This window comes from Eutrigla gurnardus (assembly GCF_963514095.1).
Source record: "Eutrigla gurnardus genome assembly, chromosome: 15".
Classification (NCBI taxonomy): Eukaryota; Metazoa; Chordata; class Actinopteri; order Perciformes; family Triglidae; genus Eutrigla; species Eutrigla gurnardus.
Window position 1 is genome coordinate 16,258,634 of NC_139938.1, and position 27,540 is coordinate 16,286,173.

The 27,540-nt window shown below is 44.1% G+C and overlaps 1 protein-coding gene across 2 annotated transcripts; it reads left to right on the forward strand.

Annotated features, from left to right (window-relative positions):
- The first annotated feature begins 503 nt into the window (after positions 1-503).
- ppm1e (protein phosphatase, Mg2+/Mn2+ dependent, 1E) lies at positions 504-26,528 on the forward strand. 2 transcript variants are annotated; one of them, XM_084029668.1, is made up of 8 exons: positions 504-988; positions 1,079-1,272; positions 18,124-18,245; positions 19,889-20,088; positions 20,183-20,371; positions 20,898-21,041; positions 21,364-21,457; positions 21,739-26,528. In XM_084029668.1, the coding sequence occupies exons 2-8, from the start codon at positions 1,088-1,090 to the stop codon at positions 22,665-22,667; spliced, it is 1,863 nt and encodes a 620-aa protein (XP_083885794.1). In that variant the 5' UTR covers positions 504-988; positions 1,079-1,087; the 3' UTR covers positions 22,668-26,528. The 2 variants fall into 2 exon arrangements, with proteins under 2 accessions (XP_083885794.1, XP_083885793.1); XM_084029667.1 differs by having other exon boundaries at positions 504-1,272.
- The last annotated feature ends 1,012 nt before the right edge of the window (positions 26,529-27,540 follow it).

A 27,540-nucleotide genomic window follows, 5' to 3' on the forward strand; every position in this document is an offset into this window, starting at 1 on the left:
AGAGGTGAAATTGATGTTTTTCCCCCCATGACAAATAAATAAAACAATTTATTGAATATCAATGTGGTTGCCAAACGATTTTCTCTCAGACAAATAAACCGATAAATTGTTTCGGCATTACTGCGATATATATATATATATACTGTATATATATATATATATATATATATATATATAATATATATATATATAATCGACTTGTGCATTCATATGAAAAGACATTTCCATCCATTGTGCTGCTCTTCATCAGTTATTCAAGACCTTCAATGCTGCAGCTAAAAGCCTTTGAGACAGGTCACATGATCACTTACTATATATATCCCCCCTCTAAAAAATGAAGCTTTCTCATTTGTTAACATCTAGAATATAACCGGAAGCCACACTGACTTTAGTATCAGATTCCTACAACTGAATTCTGACAAGTAATATCTTCATTTCAGGAATCCAAAAAGACCTTTAGAGTCACAATTTAAATAGAAATAACTCATTATGGATAGGCCAAACGGAATCGCATATATTTGTAATTACAGTACTTGTGCTTGGTAAACTAGTTACATTTCATCACTGATGTGAACTTAATTTGGGCTATGTTATAAAATGTCGGCCTACTTTGTGAATGTGACATTGAACTAAGATGATAATAAATAAATAAAGTTGTTTGACGTCATGAAGACCAAAAAAACCCTACAATGTCTACAAAAACACAAAAAGGTCTCGACGTCAAGCGAAGGAAGGCAGTGCGGCGTGCGCGTTCGCGAACTGTATGTATACCGCCTCGTCCTCTCTGACGTCACCGCCTTCTGACGACGATCATCCGAAATCCCTGATAACGCGAGGCGCGTTCCCGAGCAGCTCTGAATGGGGGTGTGCTCGCTCCCTCAGTCCAGCAGCGTCCCCGGTAGAGACGGTCCGCTCGTCAGGTCCGCCGCTCGCAGTCGCACCGGCAGCCCGACGGCCGCGCTCCTCCGCTGGCACGCGCTCATTCAAGGTAGTGTGCTCGCGCGCCGGCGGTTAGTTCGGTTCTCTTCTCAGCCCGGGAAGTTAGTGACGGACGGGTTTTTCTCTCTTGTGTGTCCAGGAATGAGAGATGATGGCCGGCTCTATAGCAGAGGAGAAAACCTTCCGACGGTTCCTGGAGCTCTTTCTGCGGGAGATGAGGATGCCTCTGCAGGAGAGCGACCCGCCGCCGATGCGCCCCTTGTCGGACCTGGTGACCGAGGACGAGGTGGAGGGCGAATGCCTGGATCTGTGTCTACAGCACCTCTACAAATAGTTAAGTGTCCATGTTTGTGTGTTGTTGTTTCGTGTTAAATGAAGTCACTGTAGCGGCTTAAACTGCCCCCCCCCCCCCCCCCCCCCGGGTCCACATCAGATAAGCCTCGCAGGATGAGCCTCGCTTCTGCTGGGTGTGTCCAGCGCCAAGTTTGGACTCTTTTACTGAAACATTACGAGAACGAGAGGCGGAAGTTTTTTAAAAAAATAACAAAAAGAAAAGAAGCTCACGCGCTTATTCGGTGTGACGTTGTCACCTCGCGCGTCTTTATTTAACGTGCGCCAGCGCTGACGGAGCCGGAGCTCCACACACGGTGAACCCCTGGTTTTGCGTAACAGCTCGACGTCATGATGGTGTAGGAGGAAAGGGGGGGTGGGGGTGAGCGCATCTTCATGCGGGCTAAAAATAACCTCGTTACGTTATTAGTCTCTTAACATGCGTTTTTCTGGAACCAGTTCATGTCATTTTGCACATCAGTGTCTGAATATCATTGTGTTTGTTGTTGTTTTTAAAGAAGGGTGGGGGCTGACCCAAAACCCATACAGATTATTTTTTAAGAAGGGGTGTTGTATTTGTAGCATGGATGATTTTTAATTAATTAAAACTCTTCAGACGTGGAATAAGTTTGAGAGTTTGGAGCAGAAAGAGCTCCGCTGCCTGACCTGGTTCTGAATCCAAAATAGGTGCAGAAACTGTGCTGGGAAGGACACGGTGGACGGACTCATCTAGGGCACTGAATTGGCAAGGGGGGGGGCTGACACTGGTATGGAGCTAGGAATTAAAAATGACTTTTGCCGGCCCGTTTTGGCCCCCACACCGCTCATATGTACGGCTCAGAAGGTTGGACCACATGGGAGAACCTGTTGGAGCAGACCACGTCCGTAACCGCATTACCTCACTGCACAGTCGTATCGTCTCGGCCATGATGTCCATGGTCGGGGAATAACTGAGCATTCAACAGCTGACCTCCCCTCCCCCTCCCATTCTGTGCTCACACACTATTCACTGTCAATGTGGGGAAAAACGAAAAAGGATTCGTGCTGCAAGATATGGACAAAATATCGCAATCTCAATATTTAAGCCAAATATCTTGATTACTTTGCAGATCAAGGTTTTACAAAACAAATAATCTCGACATCATTAGTGGGTTTATTGTACTTTACTTAATTGTTAAGCAGGACTTTTACTTTAACCTAATTAAAGGATCCTAGTTCTTCTCTCACAAGTGAACAATAACTCTCTGGGCTCTGTGACAACTAAAAGCCCCTTTTTGATGTTGAACAAAGCTGAAACAAGGCAACATGGGTAATTACTGAGTGGTCAGATAGAGTGGTGTGTGATTGCTAATGTCAGCGTTGCTCCTGCCTCGCCGGAGTTGCCCAGTTATTTAATGGAGTCTGTCCAATCTGGCTTTGTGAAACGGTCATTAGCCAAACTTACCAAAATAACTGCAGCTCACCGCCAAAGTAACGTGTCCCGCTGTCTCCCTTCCCTGGCCAAGGGAGCATCTTATACAGTACAGTTTGGCTCGTGGAGTCTATGAATCACTCTTTGGCCCCATTTGGAGAAGTTCATCTTCAGAGACCTTCCAGGAGCTGTTCCAGATGCCCACACGGGCAAATAGGGGCTCATTTTTCTCCTGCTTTACAGTTTCTGAGCTGGTGGGGTCCAAAATCACGAGGAATCACACACTGGCATTTCTACAAAATGCCCCCAAAAAAACCACAAGTGACCAATAACTTGTGACTCGCCGTTGTAGCGTGACAGGTTTATTACGGGGGAAATAAAAACCTCAGACTTTAACATGACAACGGTCAGCTAACCAGTCTATCACAGGGAGACATGTAGAGACAGACAGGTAACCAGTCTATCACAGGAAGACATGTAGAGACAGACAGGTAACCAGTCTATCACAGGGCTGACATGTAGAGACAGACAGGTAACCAGTCTATCACAGGGCCGACATGTAGAGACAGACAGGTAACCAGTCTATCACAGGGCCGACATGTAGGGACAGACAGGTAACCAGTCTATCACAGGGCTGACATGTAGAGACAGACAGGTAACCAGTCTATCACAGGGAGACATGTAGAGACAGACAGGTAACCAGTCTATCACAGGGCCGACATGTAGGGACAGACAGGTAACCAGTCTATGGGCTGACATGTAGAGACAGACAGGTAACCAGTCTATCACAGGGCCGACATGTAGAGACAGACAGGTAACCAGTCTATCACAGGGCCGACATGTAGGGACAGACAGGTAACCAGTCTATCACAGAGCTGACATGTAGAGACAGACAGGTAACCGGTCTATCACAGGGCCAGCATGTAGGGACAGACAGGTAACCAGTCTATCACAGGGCTGACATGTAGAGACAGACAGGTAACCAGTCTATCACAGGGAGACATGTAGAGACAGACAGGTAACCAGTCTATCACAGGGCTGACATATAGAGACAGACAGGTAACCAGTCTATCACAGGGAGACATGTAGAGACAGACAGGTAACCAGTCTATCACAGGGAGACATGTAGAGACAGACAGGTAACCAGTCTATCACAGGGAGACATGTAGGGACAGACAGGTAACCAGTCTATCACAGGGAGACATGTAGAGACAGACAGGTAACCAGTCTATCACAGGGAGACATGTAGAGACAGACAGGTAACCAGTCTATCACAGGGAGACATGTAGGGACAGACAGGTAACCAGTCTATCACAGGGCCGACATGTAGAGACAGACAGGTAACCAGTCTATCACAGGGAGACATGTAGAGACAGACAGGTAACCAGTCTATCACAGGGAGACATGTAGAGACAGACAGGTAACCAGTCTATCACAGGGCCGACATCTAGAGACAGACAGGTAACCAGTCTATCATAGGGAGACATGTAGAGACAGACAGGTCTTTGGACTGTGGGAGAACCCGGAGAGAACCCTGGGAATTGAACCCGGGACCCTTTTGCCGTGAGGAGACAGTGCTGCCTTCTGTAATATCTGGTCATATGAAAACATAAAACACAGGAAGTTTCACCCTAAATGTTGTACATGTTGATGCACCTGGAGAGGTTGATGTGTTTATAAACTAAAAACGAGACGGCTCCGTGTTTCTAGATGGGTTTCTGGGTCGCCAACGTTGCCTCAGGCCCCCCAATATGAGGATCCTGGTAGTTTTGTAGCGTTTGACTTATGCCAACATTGCATGATAATTTTGTGTGCACATATCGCAATCTCGATGGCGAAACAATGGTGCAGGCCTCCTCAGCTCAAAGAGATGCTGAAGCCGCCTTGGGTCGGTCTCAGACGCCGTGGGAATGAGAACGGGCTGGAAGTTTAACATGCTAGTTTAAAAGGTGATGATGTGTCAATATTATGGTCACAACTTGTTCCAACTGCTCCCATGTGGCAAAAAAGAAGAAGAAAATCAGTAGATATCTTCTACCTTTAAGTGTTCTGGCCGGAATCGAACTCGTTAGAGGGAACACCGATCATCATCAACCTTAGTCCAAGAGCTGTTTCACCATCTAATGCATCACTTATGCTCCCGTTAAAACTGGGGCTCAGCACTCAGTGCAAACATCCGTGTTGACGAGGGCTGAGCTGTGCGTTCCTTTGCACGTCTAGCACTCCTTTACATCATATGCATGGGTTGTCATGGTAACACCGCAGGCGTCCTTGCATGGGGGTAATAATGGCCTTTCTGGTGTCAGGTTGAACACTAAAGCGTGCTTCGTGCTGAAGGCGACAGTTTGATAACAGTGCTTCAGACAAACACGCAGGAAACAGAACGTCCTTTGGATTTTCTTCTGCTCAACAGAGAAACATGGTGATAAATACAGGGAGACTATTTAAAAAGTCAAACAACCATCCTCTGTTGTCTTATTAAATGTGGGCAATGTTGCCAATCAGTGACTTTTTTTCTTGCCTGATTTTAAAAATACATAAGTATCATGTTTCATTTATTATTTATTTACGAGGGTGACCTTAATTATAATTACCTTATTTTAGATTGTTTGATCATTTATTTTTCACTAAAAGAATGGTGTGTCCCATCTGTGAAAATAATGTAAGGTAAAGAGATTCCAGTGTGTTTTATTTTAAATGTATTTTGATGATTATCGGGATAATATCAAGAAATCGCTATTGTGATTGAGGCTGAGGTTGACTCGTCTCTCTCGTGTGGCCACGTCTAGCAATGGCTGGTGAGACTAGCAGGGTTAAAGGTCGTGCATCTATGGAAAACACAGAAGGGCCATGAGAGACTAAAGGGGTTAAAAGTCACACATCTACGGGACCAAAGCCTGCCCATGAGAGACAAATGGGGTTAAAGGTCACACATCTACAGAAACAAAGGCGGCCCATCAGAGAGTTTGAACAGTTTGAAGCTTCACATCCAAAAAAGGCTCATATTAAAGAGTAATCGCACATGTTCACATGTTTTTGAGCTATAAACTAAATGACATGACTGTACTGTAATGAAACAAATCCACATTTCTGACTGCGTTTAAAAAATAAGCTAACAGCAGCAACATTACAACATCTGGTGACTCTGTTAATGTCTGATTATCTGGCGATAGCAGTGTGCTTTCCTACGCTTCATTTAACTCATTTAGCAGCTGGGTGGTTAGCTAGGTAATGTTAGCTCACTAAATCCACCATGTTTTTATGGTATGCTGTTTACTAGCAACGGTTATCTTGCTAAATCTGGCTGTTTTCATGCTAACGTTACATTGATTATTAGCTAATGTTAGTTTGCTAATTCTGCCATGTTTTCATGCTAACATAACACTGATTTTTACCAACGTTAGCTTGTTAATTCTGCCATTTTTTGTTGCTTACTTAACACTGATTACTAACTAATGTTAGCTTGCTAATTCTGCCATGTTTTCATGCTAATGCTACAGTGGTTTCTTGCCACCGTTAGCTTGTTAAATTGGCCATTTTCCATGCTAATGTAACACTGGTTACTAGCTAACGTTAGCTTGCTAATTCCACCATGTTTTCATGCTACACTGGGACAGACACGGAGCTGAACAGCCGGCTGGTGGGCAGACAGTTGTATCTTTTAAAGTCACTTGTGACGATAAATTTACGATAATCCTGATCATGGAAATTCAACACGATCAACTTTTTTTCAATTTATTATCATGATCCCTGGTTGCTAGCTAACTATAAATACAACACGGCGGTGAGAATGCACTGGATATAAAACTAAAGGATGAGTTGTGTACTATACGATATTTTCTCTCTGCGTCGGAAAGCTGACCAGCTGTGAGAATGCGCTGGCGCTAGCCGTGGGATATAAAACTAGGACGTCAGGTAAAGGTGTCGAGAGTGAAAACCTGCTCATTAGCCGATGACTATACTATACCATATATATATATATATATAGAGTATACGATACGTTCTCTCTGCGTCAGGAAGCAGACCGGCGGTGTGCGTGGCGTTTGCGTGGCGGCGTCCTCCGACGCTGCCGTCTGCTGCAGCTCACTGTTGAGCGTAATGATAGTTTGGAGGCTCTGGTGATTCATCCAACGTGTCATTAGTTTGTCTCTGGGTTGAACAGCTAATAATAGACTTCTGCAAGAAGAGAGATCCCCTCTGTGTGTGTGTGTGTGTGTGTGTGTGTGTTTAAATGACGCCGGTGAGGTTTTAATCCATTTTCTCCGGCAGGCAGCTGGGAGTCACATCTGAGCAGAAGAGGATGCAGTCTGATCTTGAGTGTGTTTTTATATTATTATATTATATATAATTATGGTTTATGGCTGTGTGAACTTGGATTAACGCCTCACGACTGTTCACCTCCGCCAGACGTTCAAGTTGCGATTTACATTAGTGACCTTTTGACCTTTGACGACAAGAATCTGATCAGTTCCACCTTAAGTCCAAGTGGATTTTTGTGCAGAATTTGCTCCTGATAAATTTATCGGTGAAATATTTTGTCCAATTTTTACCAATTGTAACGCGCACAAGTAAACTGTGGCTTCGATGTTATCTTCTTTAAATTTAGCGCCAGATCAGCAGGCCGAATGTATTTTTTTCACAGTTTATAACCATCAATACATTTTTTCAATTATTACAGAAGGTAATTAGGGCCACGTGAATTGGCCCTAATTATCTTCCGTAAACTATGGATACCAACGACAATTTAGATTATTATTGATAATTATGAATCTAGAATTGGTGGAAGCCATAGTCCCATATTAATTTATTTTTTAATTTAATTAGTTTTCCTGTAAATTTTATTTTTTGACAGTTTCAGTCTCGGTATCAAATTATTTAGGCAGGGCATCTTATTAAAGTCATAACTAAATAGTCATAATAAAGTCACCAGTGTTTCCATTCACATACGAGTTTTAAGCCGTCGATGAAGATGAAATTATTCGTTTTAGTTGTGTTGCCATCATGTGACTCAGCTGCCAATCACGTACGGCTAAAAAACGGTTCCAGGCCGAACCTGCGGCGATGGACCGGCCTGGGTCGTACCACATCATTCTTTACACTGTCAAGTTAAAATGGAATATATAATTAAGTTGCTGCACCATTTTGTTTCGTACGAGTAAAGAAAAACACACACACACACACACACACACACACACACACACACACACACACACACACACACACACACACACACACACACACACACACACACACACACACACACACACACACACACACACACACACACTCAGAAAGAGAGAGCTGATAGATAGTAATTTAGGGGAGAGCCTTTCAAGACCTCATTAAACAGAAATGTCACCCGCAGCTGTAAAGAACTGGGGGGTAGATCCGGCTTCCTCCAGCACACACGACACACGACACACACACACACACACACACACACAACAGAGTAGGTGGTGTTAAAGGAGCTGCATGTGACATATTTATTAAATAATAAACCAGACTGTAAAACATGACTATGTTGTTTTCTTGTTCCCCTTTTTCCATTTTTGGATGATATCAATCAATCACGATTGTTGTCAATAATATCAATAATTTAAATGACTTATTGATGGTAAATCCCATAAAGAATAACTAAAAACATTTTGTCTGCTGATTTAAATACTGTAAATAAAAATGGAACATGAGGTCAAAGGCAAATTTGAACCCAATAAAGCTGATTTACTGTGAGTTTATCACACTTCAAATTCTATTTAATCCCATCTCTACCACATACATATCAATGCAACAGTAATATTAATCCAGAGACATCATATATCATAGTAAATAGTAGATTCTACTTACTTTATACCTTTACTTCAGTAAGGATTTGAATGCCGGACTTTTAAATAAATACTTTTACCTCTAATACTTCTTACACAGTTTATTTTTAAAATGATAAATATGCCTCTATAACTACCGGCCCGTTACTCTAAGTTTGATGAAGATGATCAATGTTACGTCGGACCGCTTTCAGGTCACGTCCTTGAGTTGGAGGTGGAGCGCCTGCTTGGTTGGGAAGAAGAAACCCCTCCATGGCTCGTTATTAACGAGGACTTCCCTCAGGCCGGCGAGCACAAGTCGGAGAGGAAACGCTGCCAATAGATGAGCGAGTAGCGGCGTTAATGTCCACCTGCCCACACACTCTTATCACTCCTACACTCCAGGGGCTGAATTCACACCGAGCTGCACTCTCCGATGTTCATCCGTAGTAACACGGAGCATTTGTGCAGAATAAAGGCAGCTCAGTTAATGAGCGGTGAATACATTTTCCGCAGTTAAAAGGCATTAAATCTGAGGACAAAACACGCAAAATGCGAAATACATAATGAATTAAATGGGGATAAGAGATGTTTTTCTTAATGGTGTGTGATTTTAACACTAAGAACACACTCGGCTGGCAGCTTTTGTTTTCAGAGGTTTTAGACAACTCTGTTACTCGTGAATAACGAAATCAGTGATATTGGAACACAACCGACATTGCAAGATTTTTTATTCTGCAATATATCTTGAGATATGAGCCTAATATAGGCGGACCACTACAGAGACATAGGCTCGCTGGTGAGAGGCTCCTCCCACACAGTAAAATATATAGTTCATCATCATCTGCAGCCGGCTGACCTTGACTGTAGGTCATTACTCAGAGATACTGAGTTTTCTTTTGTATCAAGCAGTCGTAGCATGACGTGTTTAATGTAATTCGCAACATCCTTTTTTTGGTTTGCCCTTTTTTCTGCCGTAATTAGAAGAAAAAGGTCGAGACGGCACCAAGTAGACGCTCCGGCAGCACGACGCTGCAGTGCCACAGAGGGATGTACGACCACGGCAACGAGCTGCCATGAAGCCGAGCTCAAACACAGACGACTTCTGTCGGCGAGCAAATGTTCCACCGTTTTTTTTTTTGCCGCTTCGCAGCAGACGAATCAGACCATCGGCTCAAGTCCCACATGGACCGTCTCAGAAAGAAGTGACCTCCTTTTAGAGCTGAACTAGTTTCAAAGACAACGGATACACTTCTCATCACAGTCAATGCACAGAAAATTAAAAACACACCGCTCTAGTGAAAGCTGCCTCCACAGGAAAGCATCACTGCGAGCAGATGAATCTTTAAATGAAAGTCAACGGCAGAGTTTGCATGGGTTTTTCTTTTTTTTTAAAGTCCTAGTTTTCCACGCTGCCATCTGTCTGTCCACTGGCTTTTCACGGTTTAATCAGAGCAACATGAAGCCAGGAGAGTGGATCCCTGGAGATGTACATCCTCCGAGGCCTCTGGGAAGTAACAGTGGCTTTCTGGAGCACTTCGGAAAATTGAGGCCACTTGATGCTCGAGCAGCCTCCTTTTAAAAAAAAAGGGGTTTTCTGTGACTTTGAGACTTCCTGTCTTAGAAACAACGTGGGCCTGGTATCACACTCCAAACAAGTGCTCCTCTTCAACAAGTTTGGGTGTTTTAACGCCATCCGTCCTCGGCCTGGAGAGTTTTTTTGTTTTTCCAGTCCAGTCATCCATGAGAGCCTCCTCGCTCTGGTCGGCGCTATCCAAGCCTTTTTAAATTAGTTGTGGGAGTAATCCCTTAATCAGAGTGTCTTGCTGGGATTACTAGAGCAGCCTCAGCGACCGGCCTCAGCGTCCGGCCTCCGCCGCCGTCGGCAACTGTTGGGTCTCAAGTGTTTGATTTCCTTTCAACAAGTGCAACCACGAAACAATCACTGTAAACAATATGTGGCCGCTGCAATGTCGGGATCATGAAAACTTAAAAAAAACAAATCCAAGCATCTCTGACTAAACTGGCAGCAGTCGGGTTGCATTGTGGGTAATGTGGGTGCTAGGTTTACACAAGGAAGAAAGAATGTGTGAAATAAAAGAGAATATCTCAATTTCTGCTGCATTGATTTAAATACTTCACACAAGTTGACTATCATCTGCTGGCATTTTCTATCTTAACAGTGAATCACCAGATAAAAGGATAGTGTAGGTGATTCGTCAGCGTAATCGACATCAATCAATCACAAAAATGTGCTGATTTGCATATATTGCGTTGGCGCTTCTGAATAATCGCCGCGCCCGGTCAAGGCACGCATTCCCAGGAGAACAAGCTGCAGCTGAAAAACATCGCCCACGATCCTCCAAAGTGAGGAAGTATTTAAAAAAAAAAGACCCAACAAACTCAAATGGCTTCTCACAGCAGCCTGAAAGTGAAAAAACACGATATATCAGGACTAGAATCACTAAAGTATTGGTAAAGATACAGATAGACATAATTGTAAATATTTGGACAAAACTAAATATTTGATCTCATTTTATATTTTACATTTACTGTATATTGCTTAATGTTCTCATGCATCTGCCTGAGAAATAAACAAATGGCATATAAAATGTAGTGTTCAGAAGGTAATCCAATGAGACATTTCTTTTTTAAATATTGAAAACATTTGATCTGTACAGTAGAATCTGTTTGGTATCATTTAAAGGAGGTGGAGGAGAATGTTTTGTATGTTTTATTATGAAAATTAGAAGCTGCTGGGACTTTTACCTCCAGTCCAGTTGTGCAGTCTGTTGTTGGGTCTTTGAGCTGTGACTCACATGGATGTCTCTAAAACAGGCGCCTTAATTAACTGCAGCTCTGGAGAGACCCCATTTTTGGAAGTGCAATGACCTTCAAAGTGTGCAGTGTCCTCCTTTCCCTTCACACTGTTATGGATCGACACGTTTGCAGAAGCTTTTCCTCTCTGCTGCTCCAAAGTCTCACACAAGGTGCCCATAATTCAAATGATGAGTCACATGTTTGTGGAGCTGAATGCAAAGTAGTTCAGCTCACATTGTAGTCCCGGATCCCTACCGGTCTGACCTTGAGTATGGAGCTGAGAGCTGCTGAGGAGAGAAAGCACGTCAGACTAAATAAGTCACACTGAAGGGGCGTTCACACCAAACGCAAAGTGGATTTCCCCTCTAGAGCAAGTTTGTGCGCAGGATCGTTTGTGTTAATTTTACTGGAGAGGAGGTGGGGCTAGACGCACTGGAGAGGAGGCGGGGCTTACCTCCATGTAGACACCAACACGGTTTCATCAATCATGGCTGAAATAACCAGTACTGTTGCTCCATGTGGAAGTCCCAGATACGCAGTCCTGTCTGAGTTCATGACATCATCCAGAGGTGCTCGGGGGAATTGAACTGAGCTGTATTCACTGTGAATAGCAAGACACACATCGGCTGGTTTACTATCATTGTGTTGAGATTTAATTGCAATAAATGTATAAAAATGATGCCGAAGTAAAACATGATGACGGCAATTTGTAAAAAGTCTGAAGTCATGGTTTGTTAGGTTTGTCTTCAAGACGATAAGCAAACAACTTTTAAAATGCTTGTTTTCTGAATTGAGTCTGGTTGATGGGTGCTAGGCTACGCTAACATTGTAGCTGCTCCATCAACACTCCAAATAAGGTCATCTAGACATGAATACAGACCTTGTTGTTTGGACCACAGACAGTCTCTGGTTCCTCCACATAGTCTGGTCTGGTCTCTGGACTAATGTGAGCTACCATCTAGACCTCTGGGGGACCACAGACAGGCTCTGGTAAAATATAAGAAAGTGTGATCACAGTGTTGTTAATAAACATTACATCTTGGCTTCACGTAAGGTTTTCTAAGCATCAATAACGAGTTACTGCTACTTTGCTACTTATTATTATTGATTAATCCATCAGAAACATGTTGTCTTCTTTTAATCACTCAGTCTGAAAGAGAGAACTTTGTTAGTCCCAAACCAAAAGATTTAAATTAGACGATAGCTTTAGAAATAACTTAATAGTCAATGATATAGTGATCGTAAACAGCTAATTTATGGAAATTGATCAATATGGTCAACGAAAGTATGAGTGGTTTTTAATCCCCGCCACTTATTCAGTCCTCAAACATCTTAAAATCAGTGCCGAGCATTAAAGCCAAACTCTCAAATGCAGAAAGATTACGTAAGAAATGAGCTGCTTAAAACAAATTCTTTGCTTTTAATTACAAAGTGGAGGATTTTAGAATTTTGTTCCAAGTTTGTTGGGCATTACGGGGTCGAGGTTACGTTTATTTAGGAGAGACGTTGTTTCACAGCAGCTGTTTCTGCCAGGACGCAGGAGAGCGGTCCACAATCAACCGGCGGGTTTTCCCCCCGGGAAGTAATTTAATAAAAACAGACGGGATCAAGTCAGCACGCGGAGCACTGGAGTGACATTTCTATTTGTGCTCAAACATTTCTCTTCCGACAGCCTCGGAGGAAATCTTTTGACTGCGAGTATCGAGATGTCGGAGAATGTCGAGGTGTGACGAGTGAGTCAGTTTTTCACCGACATGGCTGCAGCAGAGAGGAGACGCAGGCTGAAGGAGAATTTCCCCCTGCTTCCAGTCTTTATGCTAAGCTAAGCTAATCACTGCCAGGGTTTGGCAAAAAAAAGAAAAAGGAGGAGCCACGCATGTGTTGGAGGGATATGGATAGAGCCAGAATCTACCTATATCTGGAGAAAATGTAACTTCTTCCTGTCTTTATGCTGTATAGATTAGGTGTACAGTTATATAAATATTTTTCCTTTATGCTGTTTCGTTTTTTTTTGCAATACTTCTGACTGAGACACACGCCTTTTTGTCACATTATCACTCTTCTTTGTGATTGTGGCAGATCGCTGTGTAAAAATGCATATAGACAGTGGTAACGGGAAAGAAAATAAGGGTATTTCCCAAAACTGTTCCATTATGATCAGGGACTAAACATGGCAAATGAAAGGTGCATTGGCTGAGAATCAACAGTATTTTTATACTTGAGTATTCTGACTTCCGTTAAGGAAGTAAACACGCTTGTCGAGTCGACGACGCGTGGGCAGCTCACGATGTGGCAGCTCACACAGACAACACCATCGCTCATGTGAAACTGATTCAATAAAAAAAAAACGAGCTCCAGAGCGGGTTCAGGTGAGGCCATGATGGGCTCTTACCAACCCACCAATGATCCAGCTGGTAGATTACATAACGCCGCCTTAAGGCTTTGTGCAGAGCAGCGCTGGCTCGGAGATCTCGGAGGGAATCATCTTCCTCGTCCTCCGTGGAGGCTGAGCCGCGGCTGGAGGCTTTTCTGGAAACGCACCACCGCGGATGCACAACACAACTCACGTCTCCTGGCCGGTTGCTGTAATGTCTCGTTGGACATACGCTCAGATGTACTGCAGTGTTTTTCCTTTCTAAATTCATGGCAGATTAGACACGCCTCTCTGCAGCCAACATTGTGCACTTCATCGTAAGTGGAACACGGCATGGCGAGCAGCATCAGCAGCGCCGTGACGTCAGCAGTCACAGCCGCTCCATCATTCCCATGTTACATCAGCCGAGCTCTCAAAAGCGTGTCCTCAGAACTGCCGAGAGGCCAAACACTACGTTTTTAGATTTCTGTCCACCTGTGCTGGCGTTTAGCTGCTGGTCTTACCTGCTGTTTGACTGAAGCTGGTCTCGTTATAACGGCCACACGGAGGGGGAGGAAGGATTCAGACATAATATGTTATCATGCTTGTGTAAAAAGTAGGAATACCACGATCATCATCACGATTACCCCAGCCGGAATAATTGCAATATTTATCGTGATCGTGTTTAAAACCTACTGGAGTCACTTTTATTTTGGAAACGTATAGTTTTATTGTGAAAAAACAATCAAATATTCATCAATCTCAAGGTATCCCTGCATTAATAAAGGATTAAATTCTATATTTGTATCCTGTATGCTTTTTAAATCTGGCTCTATTTGTTCACTTCTCTACAGTGATAGGCAGCCGTCTCTTTTCCAGTTTATCCCGATAATGGAAATTCACCACGATCGATTCATGTTTTTTTTTTAATCACGATGCGTGTTTATAAACATAATATAAACAGAAAAGCAGCATATTGTGACATTTGTGAAGCTGGACTCTGTTGTGACATCAATAACAATCAATTTCCCCCTTTTTAATTCTTTTTGAAGGATTTTTCAAAAGTATTCAGTGGATGGACTTAGTCACACGTTAAAGGAAACATTGTGTGATGATCGATGTTTTGTCAACAAAACCAACGAAAACCAACAATGACTTTCTGTCCTCTGAACAAGTGTGGCCTGTGAAGCCAAAGACCATCGGTCCTCTGCTGCTGCTGCTGTTAAAAACACAAATAAATTAACTCTTTCAAAAGTCTACGATCAGCTGGAAAAACATCACAAAGCTCATGAAGATCATTTTTTCCTGTGTTTGATGTTCAGCTGTGTGGAGGAAGCAGCCGTGAATTTCTTCTGCTCGATAGCAGGAAGCCCTCCGACAGACTAAGACGCCACATGGTGTGTGTGTGTGTGTGTGTGTGTGTGTCTGTGTGTGTCTGTGTGTCTGTGTGTGTGTGTGTGCGGACACTGAGGAGACAAATTAATTCATCCTACTCATTTGAAAGCCGAGTTCGGGGTTGAAGCAGCAGTGAAGGCTGTGATGTACTGGCTGTTATGTAATCCTGTGATGCTCTTGAGAATACTTGCTCACATAACAGCAGTTGCTCCAAACACACCACACTTCCTGTGTTGTTGTTGTTTGTTTGGGGGCGGAGACTGAATACAAGTAAATAAATACGTGCGGTTAGGAACATCCCTCTGTGGGGTTAAATGTCGATGAGGTCCTTCCGGAGGAATCTACTCTCTCACCTCCACCTGGCTCAGAAAAGGCTCAATATCATTCGATTAGATTAGAATAATGAAGCTCGTTCTGTTGGTTTGGCAACAGGACGAGTGACACCGCCGACTGTCAGTCACTTCCTCTGTGTTGCTATGGAAACAACCTTGTTGCTCCACTCTGGGGCTAATTCTGTAGGAAAGAAAAAGAAAAAAAACATGGCCGCACGCATGAGTCATCTGCTAACACATACACTCTGAGCTCTGCCAGCAGCCGGCGAAGATTCCCGCACGAATCGCTGAACGCACGGCGTGGGAGAACAAAAGACTCGGCAGACCGCGGTGAAGACCGCCTCTGTCTGAAACGCCATCAACACGCCGAGGCTGCATCCAGGTTTATCAGCAGCCATCCTCATATTCAACTTATTATTATAAACCAAATCCACAGATTTTATCACTGCGTTGACGTGCAGAAAAATATTCAGTTTTTTGCCCTTTTTTCCACATGAAAATAAAAAGAGAACACTCCTTAATAATCCACAAATATTCACCCCCGTGAGGTACTTTCTACTCGGGGTCAACCAATACGGCTTTTTTCAGGGCCGATACCGATGAATACTAATACTAACGAGCTCAATGTCCTTTTTAAAAAACAAGTCTTACCACAAAACTAACTTAAAGCATTTGTCAATGTGCAACCCAATATGCTGTTCACATGACCTGCATCAAATGTGGAATATTGTTACGTCGGTATAATAGTGAAATATTAGTGATCATTGTGAACTGAACACCTTTTGGTTTTGGAGCGTTAACTCCTCAGACGTTTGGAGACGTGGACTGCAGAGAGTCTGAGCCGAGACCATAAATACAGTTCAGCATCTATTTGTAGAGATGAATAAGAACAAAGAAAGCCACTGAACACATTCTATATAAAGTTTGGTGAAAACATCACCACCAACGTTCAGCGCTCGTCGTTTCATCTGCTCGTCGTGTTGTTGCAGCGTGGATGAGATTAAGCTCTCCTCGTTAATCCTCCTCCGCTCCACATGACCTCACCATGATGCACAGGCCACGGCCAAACGCTATTGGTGCGCCGTGCGTTCTCCTGTGTGACCGGCAGCCAATCACAGGCTCTGAGCTCAGCATCCACCCCCACAGGGCAGCCAGTGGTGGAACGGGTGAGGAGAGGGAGGAGGGGGGAGATATTTCTATGAATGGGAACATGGAGGACACTTGTGACGAACCAAAGTCTCCCTCCGTCATCTCTTCCTCTCCATCTTCTTATTCTATCTCTTGCACACTCTCACTCATGTCTGCATCTGTACTGCATGTATTATAATGACGAGCCTTTCCTATCTAACAATAAAAACACAACATACAATTCCATAAGTGAATAAATGCATGTTGGCTCTGTTCAGAGAAAATACTGCAGAGGTCAAGAAAACCTCTCAGATGACATTGAGGAAGAATGAAGAAACGTATACATGTTGGTACTGGTACATTTATGTCCAGTATCTGGACATAAAAATACACTGGTAACACCATGGTACTGGTACATTTAACCAAGACTTTATCAGCCATTACCATAATTAACCAGAAGCCAATGCAGACATCAAAATCAAATAACACAAATCAATAACAGTTGTTGTTTGTTGGTTAGAAGAGCAGCGCTGGATTAATTAAAGACTCTACATCAGAGCCACGGAGGCCCTTTCACAATTAATACACAGCATTTAATTGCTGAACATGTCCCCGTGTTGTACTCAGCAAAGCCCAGATCATTTATTTGGGTTAATTAAATGCACCGCGATGATTGTTACGAGTGATCAACGTCACAGAATCACCATGTTGTCGAGGATTCAGCTGCTTCATTTAAAACCAAAGAGAACAAGTGACATTTAGAGTTCTGTACACTTAAGAAGTAAGTGTTGTGTTGGGATGGTGATGCCCTTTATTCTAACAGACTGATACATATAATTAATGCTTTTAGTGATTCTAGCTGCATAGCTTTATGGAGCTATTTTTAGAGTATTTTCACCTCGCCGTCAGCCGGAAACATCTCATACGAACTGCCCCTTTAATTAAAAACAGCCGTTAACGTCAGCTCAGGTTTATTTAAAAAAAAGGGACAGCAGATCCACAAGTTGGGTTACCATGGTTACCTGCATCTGGAGGTGACCCAATTCTCTTACAGCAAGCCTTCAGTCGCTCAAACGACCCCTCCTCCTCCTCCTCCTCCTCCTTCTCCTCCCCAACACCAACATTAACCGGAAGAGGAGCAGAGATGTGTGAACATAACTGTTATATCATCAAGATCAAATTAACACTCATCATTCAGAGAGAATACTTTACCCATCTTTTATGTTGCTTGTATTTAAATAATAATATAATAATTTTTGTCTTATTTTTTAAATATAATCCCATGTCTTTTCTTTGTTTTATTTCAAACAACTCAACTTGCACATATGTGTTCATGTGGATTAGCGATGCTAGCTCTAGGAACGGCGATGTTCCTGACTGAAAAGAGATGATTATGGGATGGATAGCCATGAAGTTCTTTCACTAGAAGTGATAGAAGCTGTGAGATCTGTGATTTAATAAAACAAATGTATGTGAGGTGAAGTGACTCCAGTGTGTTTGAGTCCGTTTCAAGCACATTTTGATGATGACTGGGGATAACGTTGTGTTTTAAAATGATAACATGGTGCCCCTTTCCCAGAGTATTACGGTAACGTGTCTGGTCTCCCTCCACAGTAACTGCCCGTGCTCCCTGGCTGCAGCCTTGGCCAGAGCAACAGCAGACAGCCTCCTGCAGACCGACCTCTCCATCCACCACCTCAACAAGGCCGTGGAGGACGGAGCGGACCCGTTACCACGTGAGTCCCGGGTCCACGAGTCCGTCTCAGGCTCTCACAGTGACAGATAGGTCTCCCACACACATGCACAGCAGGCTCGAACCACCAGGGCTTTGCCCCACTTCTCCCCTCACAGCTGCATTAAGTGGTATTCCACCACTAGAGGGCAGACCAAAACACTCACAAGCCAAACCTCATTAAAATGGTAATCGGGCTTTTCTCATAATAGTGGTAGCTTAAGTGCTATTATTAGTATCGCAACGGTACTAAATGTTGTGTTTCGTGTTAAAAAAACTCCCAAAAAATCAGAATCATCAGAGAAAATCCAGCATGCAAACTAACGCACCATTTAGTCCCGTTTGAGTGATGCTGTTTCAGGAAAATACTTATCTTTGTTTTGTTTTTTGAAATAAAATGAAACAAAGTATTTGAGTTTTCCTAGTTGTATGCCTTCAGTAGTAACGGAGCTGAATGTACAGACGTGAAGCTTTGACGGTCTTTTCATGGGATTTGGTTTTTGGCGGTATTGCAGCCTCATCCTTTAAGACAAATCCAGGGATAAATCTCCCCACAGAGATTAATAAATCATGACTTCAACTCTAACTACACGTCACAATAAACGGAAAGCTTAAAAGACAGCAGTGGTGGAATTAGTACTTAGATACTGTACTTAAGTAAAAGTTAAAAAAAATCTTCATTACAAGTAAAAGTCCCACATTTGAAATGTTACCGAAGTAACAAGGATATGAACTTAAAAACATTTTTTTTTATTGAATATGATTCTGTTTCGTCACTGAGACACATTTCACAGCTGTAGTTCTTCAACTGACTTTTTAAAAATGTATTATTTTGTACATTTGGGCTGAAAGTATGAACTTGAACTGAAGTCCATACTTTCTGAACTGCGTTTCCGTCGTGACCGAGCGCCGTTAGAGAGAGGAAGTGGGACGCGGCAGAGGCCGGCCACCATCTCACCCGTAATATATGCAGGAGAGGACAAAGACAGGGCAGACTATTACACCTGCAGGTACCATTAGTAGGACACACACACACACAACACCCACACACACACACCCACACACACACACACACACACACACACACACACACACACACACACACACACACACACACACACACACACACACACTCTCTTCTGGGCTTGCCTGTTCCACTAACTTTTCAATGACAGTTTCTGAAAAAGTAAAACAGCTCCCTTGGGTGGGGGTGGGGGGGCTTTTTGGAAGTTTGATTCTGCCATTTAGTTTCAGTTCTATCTCTCCAACCTCTCACAGCGGCGTCATCTGACTGTCTGGTGTTTGTTTGTGTGGAGGATTTAATGGTAGCAGATTGTTACAAAAGCTAAACTGCTAATAAATAGATCATCAATCAAAGCAATTCATATAGTAAACAATTTATAGTGTAAATAATTGTGATTCGGGCCTGAGAATGTCTCTCATTTCTCTCTTTCATGAGATCAATAAGTAATCACATTAAATAAGGTAGAAATTGTCCCTCGGTTTGTGTTTCTGGATGTTTTGGCTCACGGTGACGGTTTCAATGGATCCCTTGTACGTGATTTGACTTTGTAGCCTTGTACGTAGTAATAAAGAGGCTCATTGTCTGACTCGGTGTGTGTGTGTGTGTGTGTGTGTGTGTGTTAGAGATGGAGTCTGTGAAGCTGGCCTGGCTGGTGTTCAACAGCCTCTTTGAGATGTGCTGCATCTGGCTGAAGGACCTGCCGTTCCGCCGCCGTCCGCAGCCGTACTACGAAACCTCCATCCACGCCATCAAGAACATGAGGCGCAAGATGGAGGACAAGCACGTCATCATCCCCGACTTCAACAGTCTCTTCAACATCCAGGTACAAACCGCCACGCTTCACTCTGGAGTGCCACTATCTGGTCTTTGGTGTAACTGTGCATGTAAATCTGACTTCCACCACGCTGATCTCTCAGGATCAGGAGGAGCAGGCTTACTTCGCCGTGTTCGATGGTCACGGCGGCGTGGACGCGGCCATCTACGCCGCCAACCACCTCCACGTCAACCTGGTGCAGCAGGAGGCGTTCAGCCAGGACCCCATCGAGGCGCTCTGCAGAGCCTTCAAAGTCACCGACGAGCGCTTCGTGAAGAAGGCCGCGCGGGAGGTAACTCACCTGCACACGCAGAAACACCACCGGATTACCACATTACTACGAGTACCTCGACTGCTGCTCGTAGTACTTTGCTTTGTTGTGTGACTTAAACTACAGGGTCGCCCATAAAGTTGGAATAATTTGCAGATGTCTTGTGTTTTATAGCCAAACAAATGTTACGCATCAATGTCACCTGGATTATTGGGACACATGTCATCAATACAGCTGATCAAAAGTGATGACTGATGCATTTAAATAGGAATACACAGAGGATTGGGTCTGAAAACTTAATATTACAACTTTATGGGCAACAAATTATTATTATCAAAACAGCTGTCAAACGATTACTATTATGTGTAAAGTTAAACTATAGTTTGTTATAAGTAGTGCAGTAAAAAGTACAATATTTTTGATATCGTGGAGTAGAAATATAAAGATGCATAAGAAGGAAAATACTCAAAGTACCTCAGGTTTGAACGGTGACAGTGGTGGAAAGCAAACGGTTTGTATCGCCGTGGTAACGTGTCTGTGCTCGCAGCATCTCCGCTGTGGGACGACGGGCGTGGTGACCTTCCTGCGCGGCCGGACGCTGTACGTGGCCTGGCTGGGAGACTCCCAGGTGACCCTGGTCAGGAGAGGTCAGGTCGTGGAGCTGATGAAACCACACAAACCGGACAGAGAGGTAACTCACACACGCACATCACACCTTTTATCGACTGGAGATGAAGAACAGCTGAATATGTCCAGAGTCCTGAGGTCTTATTTAGGACATATAAACTCCTCTTTACAACAAAACCTGTTTTTGGAAGTGCAGAAAGCCTCATCATCGAATCATTTCACTCTTCTTCTCACTATTTCAAATGTAAATTATACATAATTATACTGTTTAATGATGAAAGACCTCAACATAACTTTGACTTCTACTAGAAGCATTTTAAACACACATCTGTGATTTTTAAACGAGGTATTTGAAAGCTAAACAACAAACGTCTTCATGTCTGCAGGACGAGAAGCAGAGGATCGAGGCCCTCGGAGGCTGCGTGATCTGGTTCGGCACGTGGAGGGTTAACGGCAGCCTGTCTGTATCCAGAGCCATAGGTAGACTATCCATACTCAGTACACCACATGTAGTTTACACCAGTATAGCATACATACTACTATATATACCAGAGTATACTGTAACTCCACTTGGACCTCCACACCAATGACTCGGGACTTCACTTGGACTAATATATATGTATCTGTTTTTGGTAAAGAGCGCATTAATACTTGTTTAGACTAAACCTGAGACCTGGTCCACCACTATTATACTCATGCTGGACTGATGCATGGCGCTGTGAGCAGACCCTAACAGAACAACCTCTCACCTGTGTTGCCAGGCGACTCGGAGCACAAGCCCTACATCTGTGGCGATGCAGACCATGGTGTCTTCCCATTGGACGGTTCAGAAGACTACCTGATTCTGGCCTGCGATGGCTTCTGGGACACAGTGAATCCAGACGAGGCGGTGCGGGTGGTCAGCGACCACCTGGAGGAGAACTCCGGCGACACCACCATGGTCGCCCACAAGCTGGTGGCCTCGGCCCGCGACGCAGGCTCCAGCGATAACATCACCGTCATCGTGGTCTTCCTGCGGGACCCACGCTCCCCGCTGGCCACCGGCGCTGAGGACGAGGAGGAGGGCGGTCAGGAGGCGGTGGTGGGGGAGGAGGAGGTAGCTGAGGTGGAGGAGGAGGAACAGGAAGAGGAGGAGGAGGAGGACGAGGCAGTCAGGGTGGAGCGCCGTGGTGGAGAAGGAGGCAGTGCTGCGGACATGGGGGGGAAGGGGCGCGGAGGCTGGCCCCTGCAGCAGTGCTCGGCCCCCGCTGACCTCGGCTACGAAGACCGAACGGACTCGTTCACGGACAGAACCAGCCTCAGCCTGCCGGGGCCAACGCTGGAGGGCCGGATCTCCCTGAACGGGGGCTCGCAGCAGCCCGACGAGAACCGCGACCCCCTCGCAGCCTCCTACATCTACCGAGAAGAACGCCCACCGAGGCGCAGGTCCTTTATCCCCTCTCAGGAGTCCAGCGTCTTGAGCTTCACGGACCCACTGTGGCCCCAGATGGCCATGCTGCTGGGCCAGGAAGCGAGGCGGAGCCACAGGCTCGGTTACGCCGGGCGCCGGTGGAGCCGGAGGAGGCCCGGCTTGTCCAAGGAGCTGCTAGGCCTGTTACCATCCGGCCAACTGCTGCCGCACACGGAGCGCCACTCTGCCCGGAGGCCCGGGGTGGCGGTATCTCATCTGCCCCATGATGCCACCATCTGAAGAGTCGACCAAACCATCTCCTTCATTTGTTCAGCCCCCCCCCCCCCCCCCTCCTCTGCCTTCAACACATCTTTGTTTGATAGTAGGTAGTTGTGGCTCAGCGGACGTTTTATTGAATCTCTGTTGGAGGAGTGGTGCTCTCTGCCCTCAGCCTCAATGGTTCCAAATGTAAAAACTGGCCCAGAAAACACAAACTATATCACCTCCGTTGAGTAACACGACGCCAGAGCTACAAATGCAGGTTAAATGAATCTCGCTGCACCGTTGGGAGTCAAAGTCTGACCACAAAGGCAGCGCCAAAAAACCCAGAAAGAACTCCGTTTCCTTCAGTGCAGTTAATTTATTCATTCATGTGCTCAGTCGCTCGGCGCTCTCGGCAGCATCTTGAGACGGGACCATGGTGCCATAAAAGAAATGTGATAGCTGAAAACGTCATACCAAAACCATGACTTTTACTTTTATGGATATCAGCGATGTCGCTAACCGATGTTGGGTGAAACTAGAGTGGGAGTGAACCTTCACCAAAAGGAAAACTAAGCTAAAAGGGCCCTTTAACACAAAACCATTATACCAATCATTTGTCTTTCAGTCCATTTAATGTTGCCCAGGTGTAAATGCAGGATGCATCATATATCACGTCTCGAGCTGCCGAGAGCATCAAGCGACCGAACATTGAATTGAACTCTTAATGGCGTCAGCAGATGAATAAAGTTCACAGAGGAGGCCGTTGTCGAGGACACACGCTGTTCTTTCCCCTTCGCCACACAGCGACGGCCGGGCCATTATCCAGCCACAGTTTGTTTCCGATAAAAGCACTTAACATCGGATTATAAAAGATTAGCAGTCACTTACCTGAATAAATGCTTGGCGTGGTCCAGTACTCCAGATGGGGATATACTCCTGAGATAATGGTGGGGTGTTTGGAGAGTGGAAGGGTATTTAAAAATATATTTTCATTATAATTGTATGAATTTACATACAGTGTATTTACTTTAACACAGAAATAAATCATCGAGCTGAAGTATTTTCCAACACAACATTTAACGTGAAGCCGGGATAGTTGAGAGCTGCAGAACACGTGCCTTCCATGTGTGTTACTAAAGCCTACTCCTTTCACACATTCATGATTCAGTTCATGTGTTTACGCTGAAGATGAAGGTCGACTCCCATCATGACTCTGTGCCACTTAAAAAGGAATAGTTGGACTTTTATTCGTTTTTAAGAGTTAGATGAGAAGTTTGACACATTAATCATCAAGAAAGTGAATCAGCATATTTGCCCAACACGTCCTTTTAAGTTTTGTAGTACGTTCGACTAAGATGAAGATAACTAGCTGTAAATACGATAAATAAATTGTGGTGTTATGGTCACCAACTGCGAGATGGAGTAATCCTCCCGTGGCCCCCGCCTTAACATCCGGTCTGTTTCTGATATGATCTAGTCAGCGATCGTCCAAAGTCTTTATCCGCTCTCGACGACATCTCGCTAAGTAAAAAACAAGTATGGTAGAGTTCCCTTGTAATGCTAATTCATAATCATAATTAACAAATATAACCATCAAATAACACCAATTTATATGATAAAATAATAATAATAGTACCCGTATAGTTAGTGAGACTGATCTGTGCTTTAAATACACACGATATCATTACTGTGACCATACTTAATGAGTATAAACTAGCTATACTACACACGTTATGAAACGTTGAAACCCCCGAACTCCTAACTCTTGATGGTCACTTTCAAAGTGCTGAAAAACTGCTTTGGTTGCCTGTTACTGCTTTATATTTACATTGGTAGTCGGATAAAGTGACTGTTCTCTAAGCCCCACCCCCTTGTAGTAATCGTTGCTACGGCTGTCAGGGTTTCCGTTCTTGCACATTTAGCTACCACTAGAAATGCGTAGTATGCTTTTGAAACAGTGGGTCCTCGTTTCTGACTGCGACGCACATTTTTCTTTTTGCTGAAATAGCAACTGTTAGCATATTTATATCATAGCTAGCTAGCTAATTAGCGTTGATTTTGAAACAAGAACCCTGTAACAGGGGTCCTAAATGTTAGCTACTGTACGTGACATAATGCTAAAAGACTGAAGCTAAAGCTACATGTGGCAGGCAACAGCTGATAATCCATGTAGACGTAAACAAGGAGCAGTTTGTTTTTGTAAGTGTACTTGTACTAGTTATCCCCAGTATTACATACAGTATAGTATGATAAAGGAATAATATATCTGAGCTAACCCCGTTGATGCTAAGCAGAACACAGGCTGTATTTTTTGTTTGTACATCTAATTGTTTTAAACTTAAAAAGAAAAAGCTTTGAGGATGATGACTAAGCGGAACGCTAGTGTGTTGCTAACGTGACATCGGGATATAGTGGCATCAACGAACGATTGGTTAATACTTCACAGTCCTGAAGGCATTAGACTTTTATATCGTATCCCTGTAACGTCACAAAAATAATGTAGTTAGCTAAATACATTCTGCTCTTCTTTGAACGTAACGCTACGTTAGTGTCACTAAGCTAGTTAGCTGGACATGCTAACGCTTACGTGAGATTGGACAAACATTTACACTTTTCTTGTGTTTTTTGGGGGGTTTGGAAAGACTAACAGAAACCTCAATACTCTGTCGTGTTCAGAGCAGCGTTGCCAGATGAGTGATGTTAAACTATCGTACCAGCGGCGTAACTTTTTCCCAGGAAAACACGTATTTAAACAACATTTTTTTGTTTTTTTTAAGCGAGCTGACATAGCTATGACGCGGACGGGAGGATGGGTTCGGATGTTCAGCAACGTCGTGGCCTCCACAGAAGCAGAGGAAATGAGGTCACGTGAGAAATCATGCATATTGTGTCATGAAACGGTTACGTTATCGTACATTATGGCACTTTTGCCTTTATCAATCGTAGATTGGGGGTGGAGTTTACCGAACGGTCATTTTGGACGCATTAGCTATTCCTTAACATTCATCGTCATAACCCTGAACTCTTCGGTTGACGCAGCGACTTTTGAAACATCAGGACATTTAGTGACGACCAGGTAAATCGTGCCTCCATTTTCCTGGCCTCGTCACACACAAAAACCATGTGACTCACCAGACAAGTAGGTACTGGTTTGAGGGCCAGCGCCATCCCCCTTACTGGTAGATGGGGGCTCACTTTCCTGCAAACCATCCTGTGGACTGACAAGTGAACAACACGAGCCGAATGTACCTCACGAGTCCCAGAATGTCCTCAGAGCCTCCAAAAGGCCTCTTATCTCAGAGGAATGTACTGCAGAGGCGCCCAACAAACGGGCGATCCCTTTCGTGGAAGCTGCGGTCTAGAATCGTTCTAGAATATCTGAAATCTTCTCTATTTCAGATATTCACTTTGGCATGGATGCGTATGTATATTATGAGTACTAATTGTGAGTTGAGCGAGTATGTACATATAATAATTCTGGTAATCGGTGGTTTTAATCCATGGTCCACTTGGTTCAGGTGCTGGATCTGGATCCCCAGATCTCCCACCACCAGACAACGGTGGAGGCGATAATGTGATGTTCTGGAACGGCCTAGAGAGGAGCATCAGTCTATAAACGCTGCCTTCGAGAGCTCTTTAAATGTATAAAAAGCTGTTGAAGCAGTCCGGCTTTCACTGGAGGAGTTGTAGTGTACTGTGGTGGCCTAGCTGCTGTTCCACCCTGCTTTCTTACCGACTCGATTAAAAACGTGGGGGAAAATATACATAAATGTGTTAATAATTGGCTAAATATACTGTATCTCCAAACTGTAGCTGCTGTTTAAATAATCAGCCTTAAAAAGAATAAAATTCTCAAACATATTGCCAATGAATCCAACTGGGCAGGTGTTAGATGATTCAGATCACTGGAAACTCCAGAGAAGCTGAGCTGCCGCGGTTGGAGAATTTTGCCTCAGGATCTTGTTATAATGACAAAGTTTTCCCCACAAAACCACTGCTGCCAACCTCACAGTGGTCCGACAGGAAGAGAGACAGGTGACCACAAATCACCAGGATTGATCCCCAGGGCACCACGAATGCCCCAGTTTCCATTTCAGTCAGGACCAAGAGATTCTTTGTCATTATAACAAGATACTTGGACTTTTCTTTTGTTATTATAACAAGATACTTTGTCTAATAGATAATGGAAAGATTTCTCATTTTGAGATTTTTTAAAAGGCAAGTGTTGTTTCTAAATGGTGGCCGTTCATTGGAGCATGTGTACTCGTGGCCAGACCTCCGAGCAGCGGTGCTCTGTGATTCGCTGATGTAGTCCTACAGCAGGTCCACAGTGTTGGTGTGAACGACTCGTTGCTCCGGAGGGAAAAGACGTACCGGACAGTGACAAGGAACCGGCTCGCTGTGGATCAGTTCCACAGTGGGACTCGTTGAATCACAAACCACCAGAAGTCGTCACCGTATGAGCAATAAAAAGCATCAGGCCTCTACCGAAGCGCGAGAAACCCACACTTCCTCCCTTGCTCATGCTTGAACTGAAAAGCTCCTCTGAGTCGGATGCTTCCTCCCCTGATGATGATGACCACGGTGGTGAAAGCAAGCTCTCCCATAATCACTGTCTTAACTCTAGGGGGCACCCTCCACGAATCTGCACTGTGTGTCTATTTACACACACATACAAAAAAAAGAAAAGCTTTTCATTTTTTTCTCCCTCTGTAAGCAATAATGATGTTGCATTAAAAGGCTCTCTGAGGGTTTTGTCTTCTGCTGAAGGATGCAACAAAAATGTGGTTTTGTCAGCCAGAAGCTGAACGGTCACGAAGCAGAGAAACGCTGAAGCTCCTTAAGTCAACGTTCAGTTTCCCCGTAGAGAACAGGATTATGAGTCATAAAAGGACTACTCTACACACTC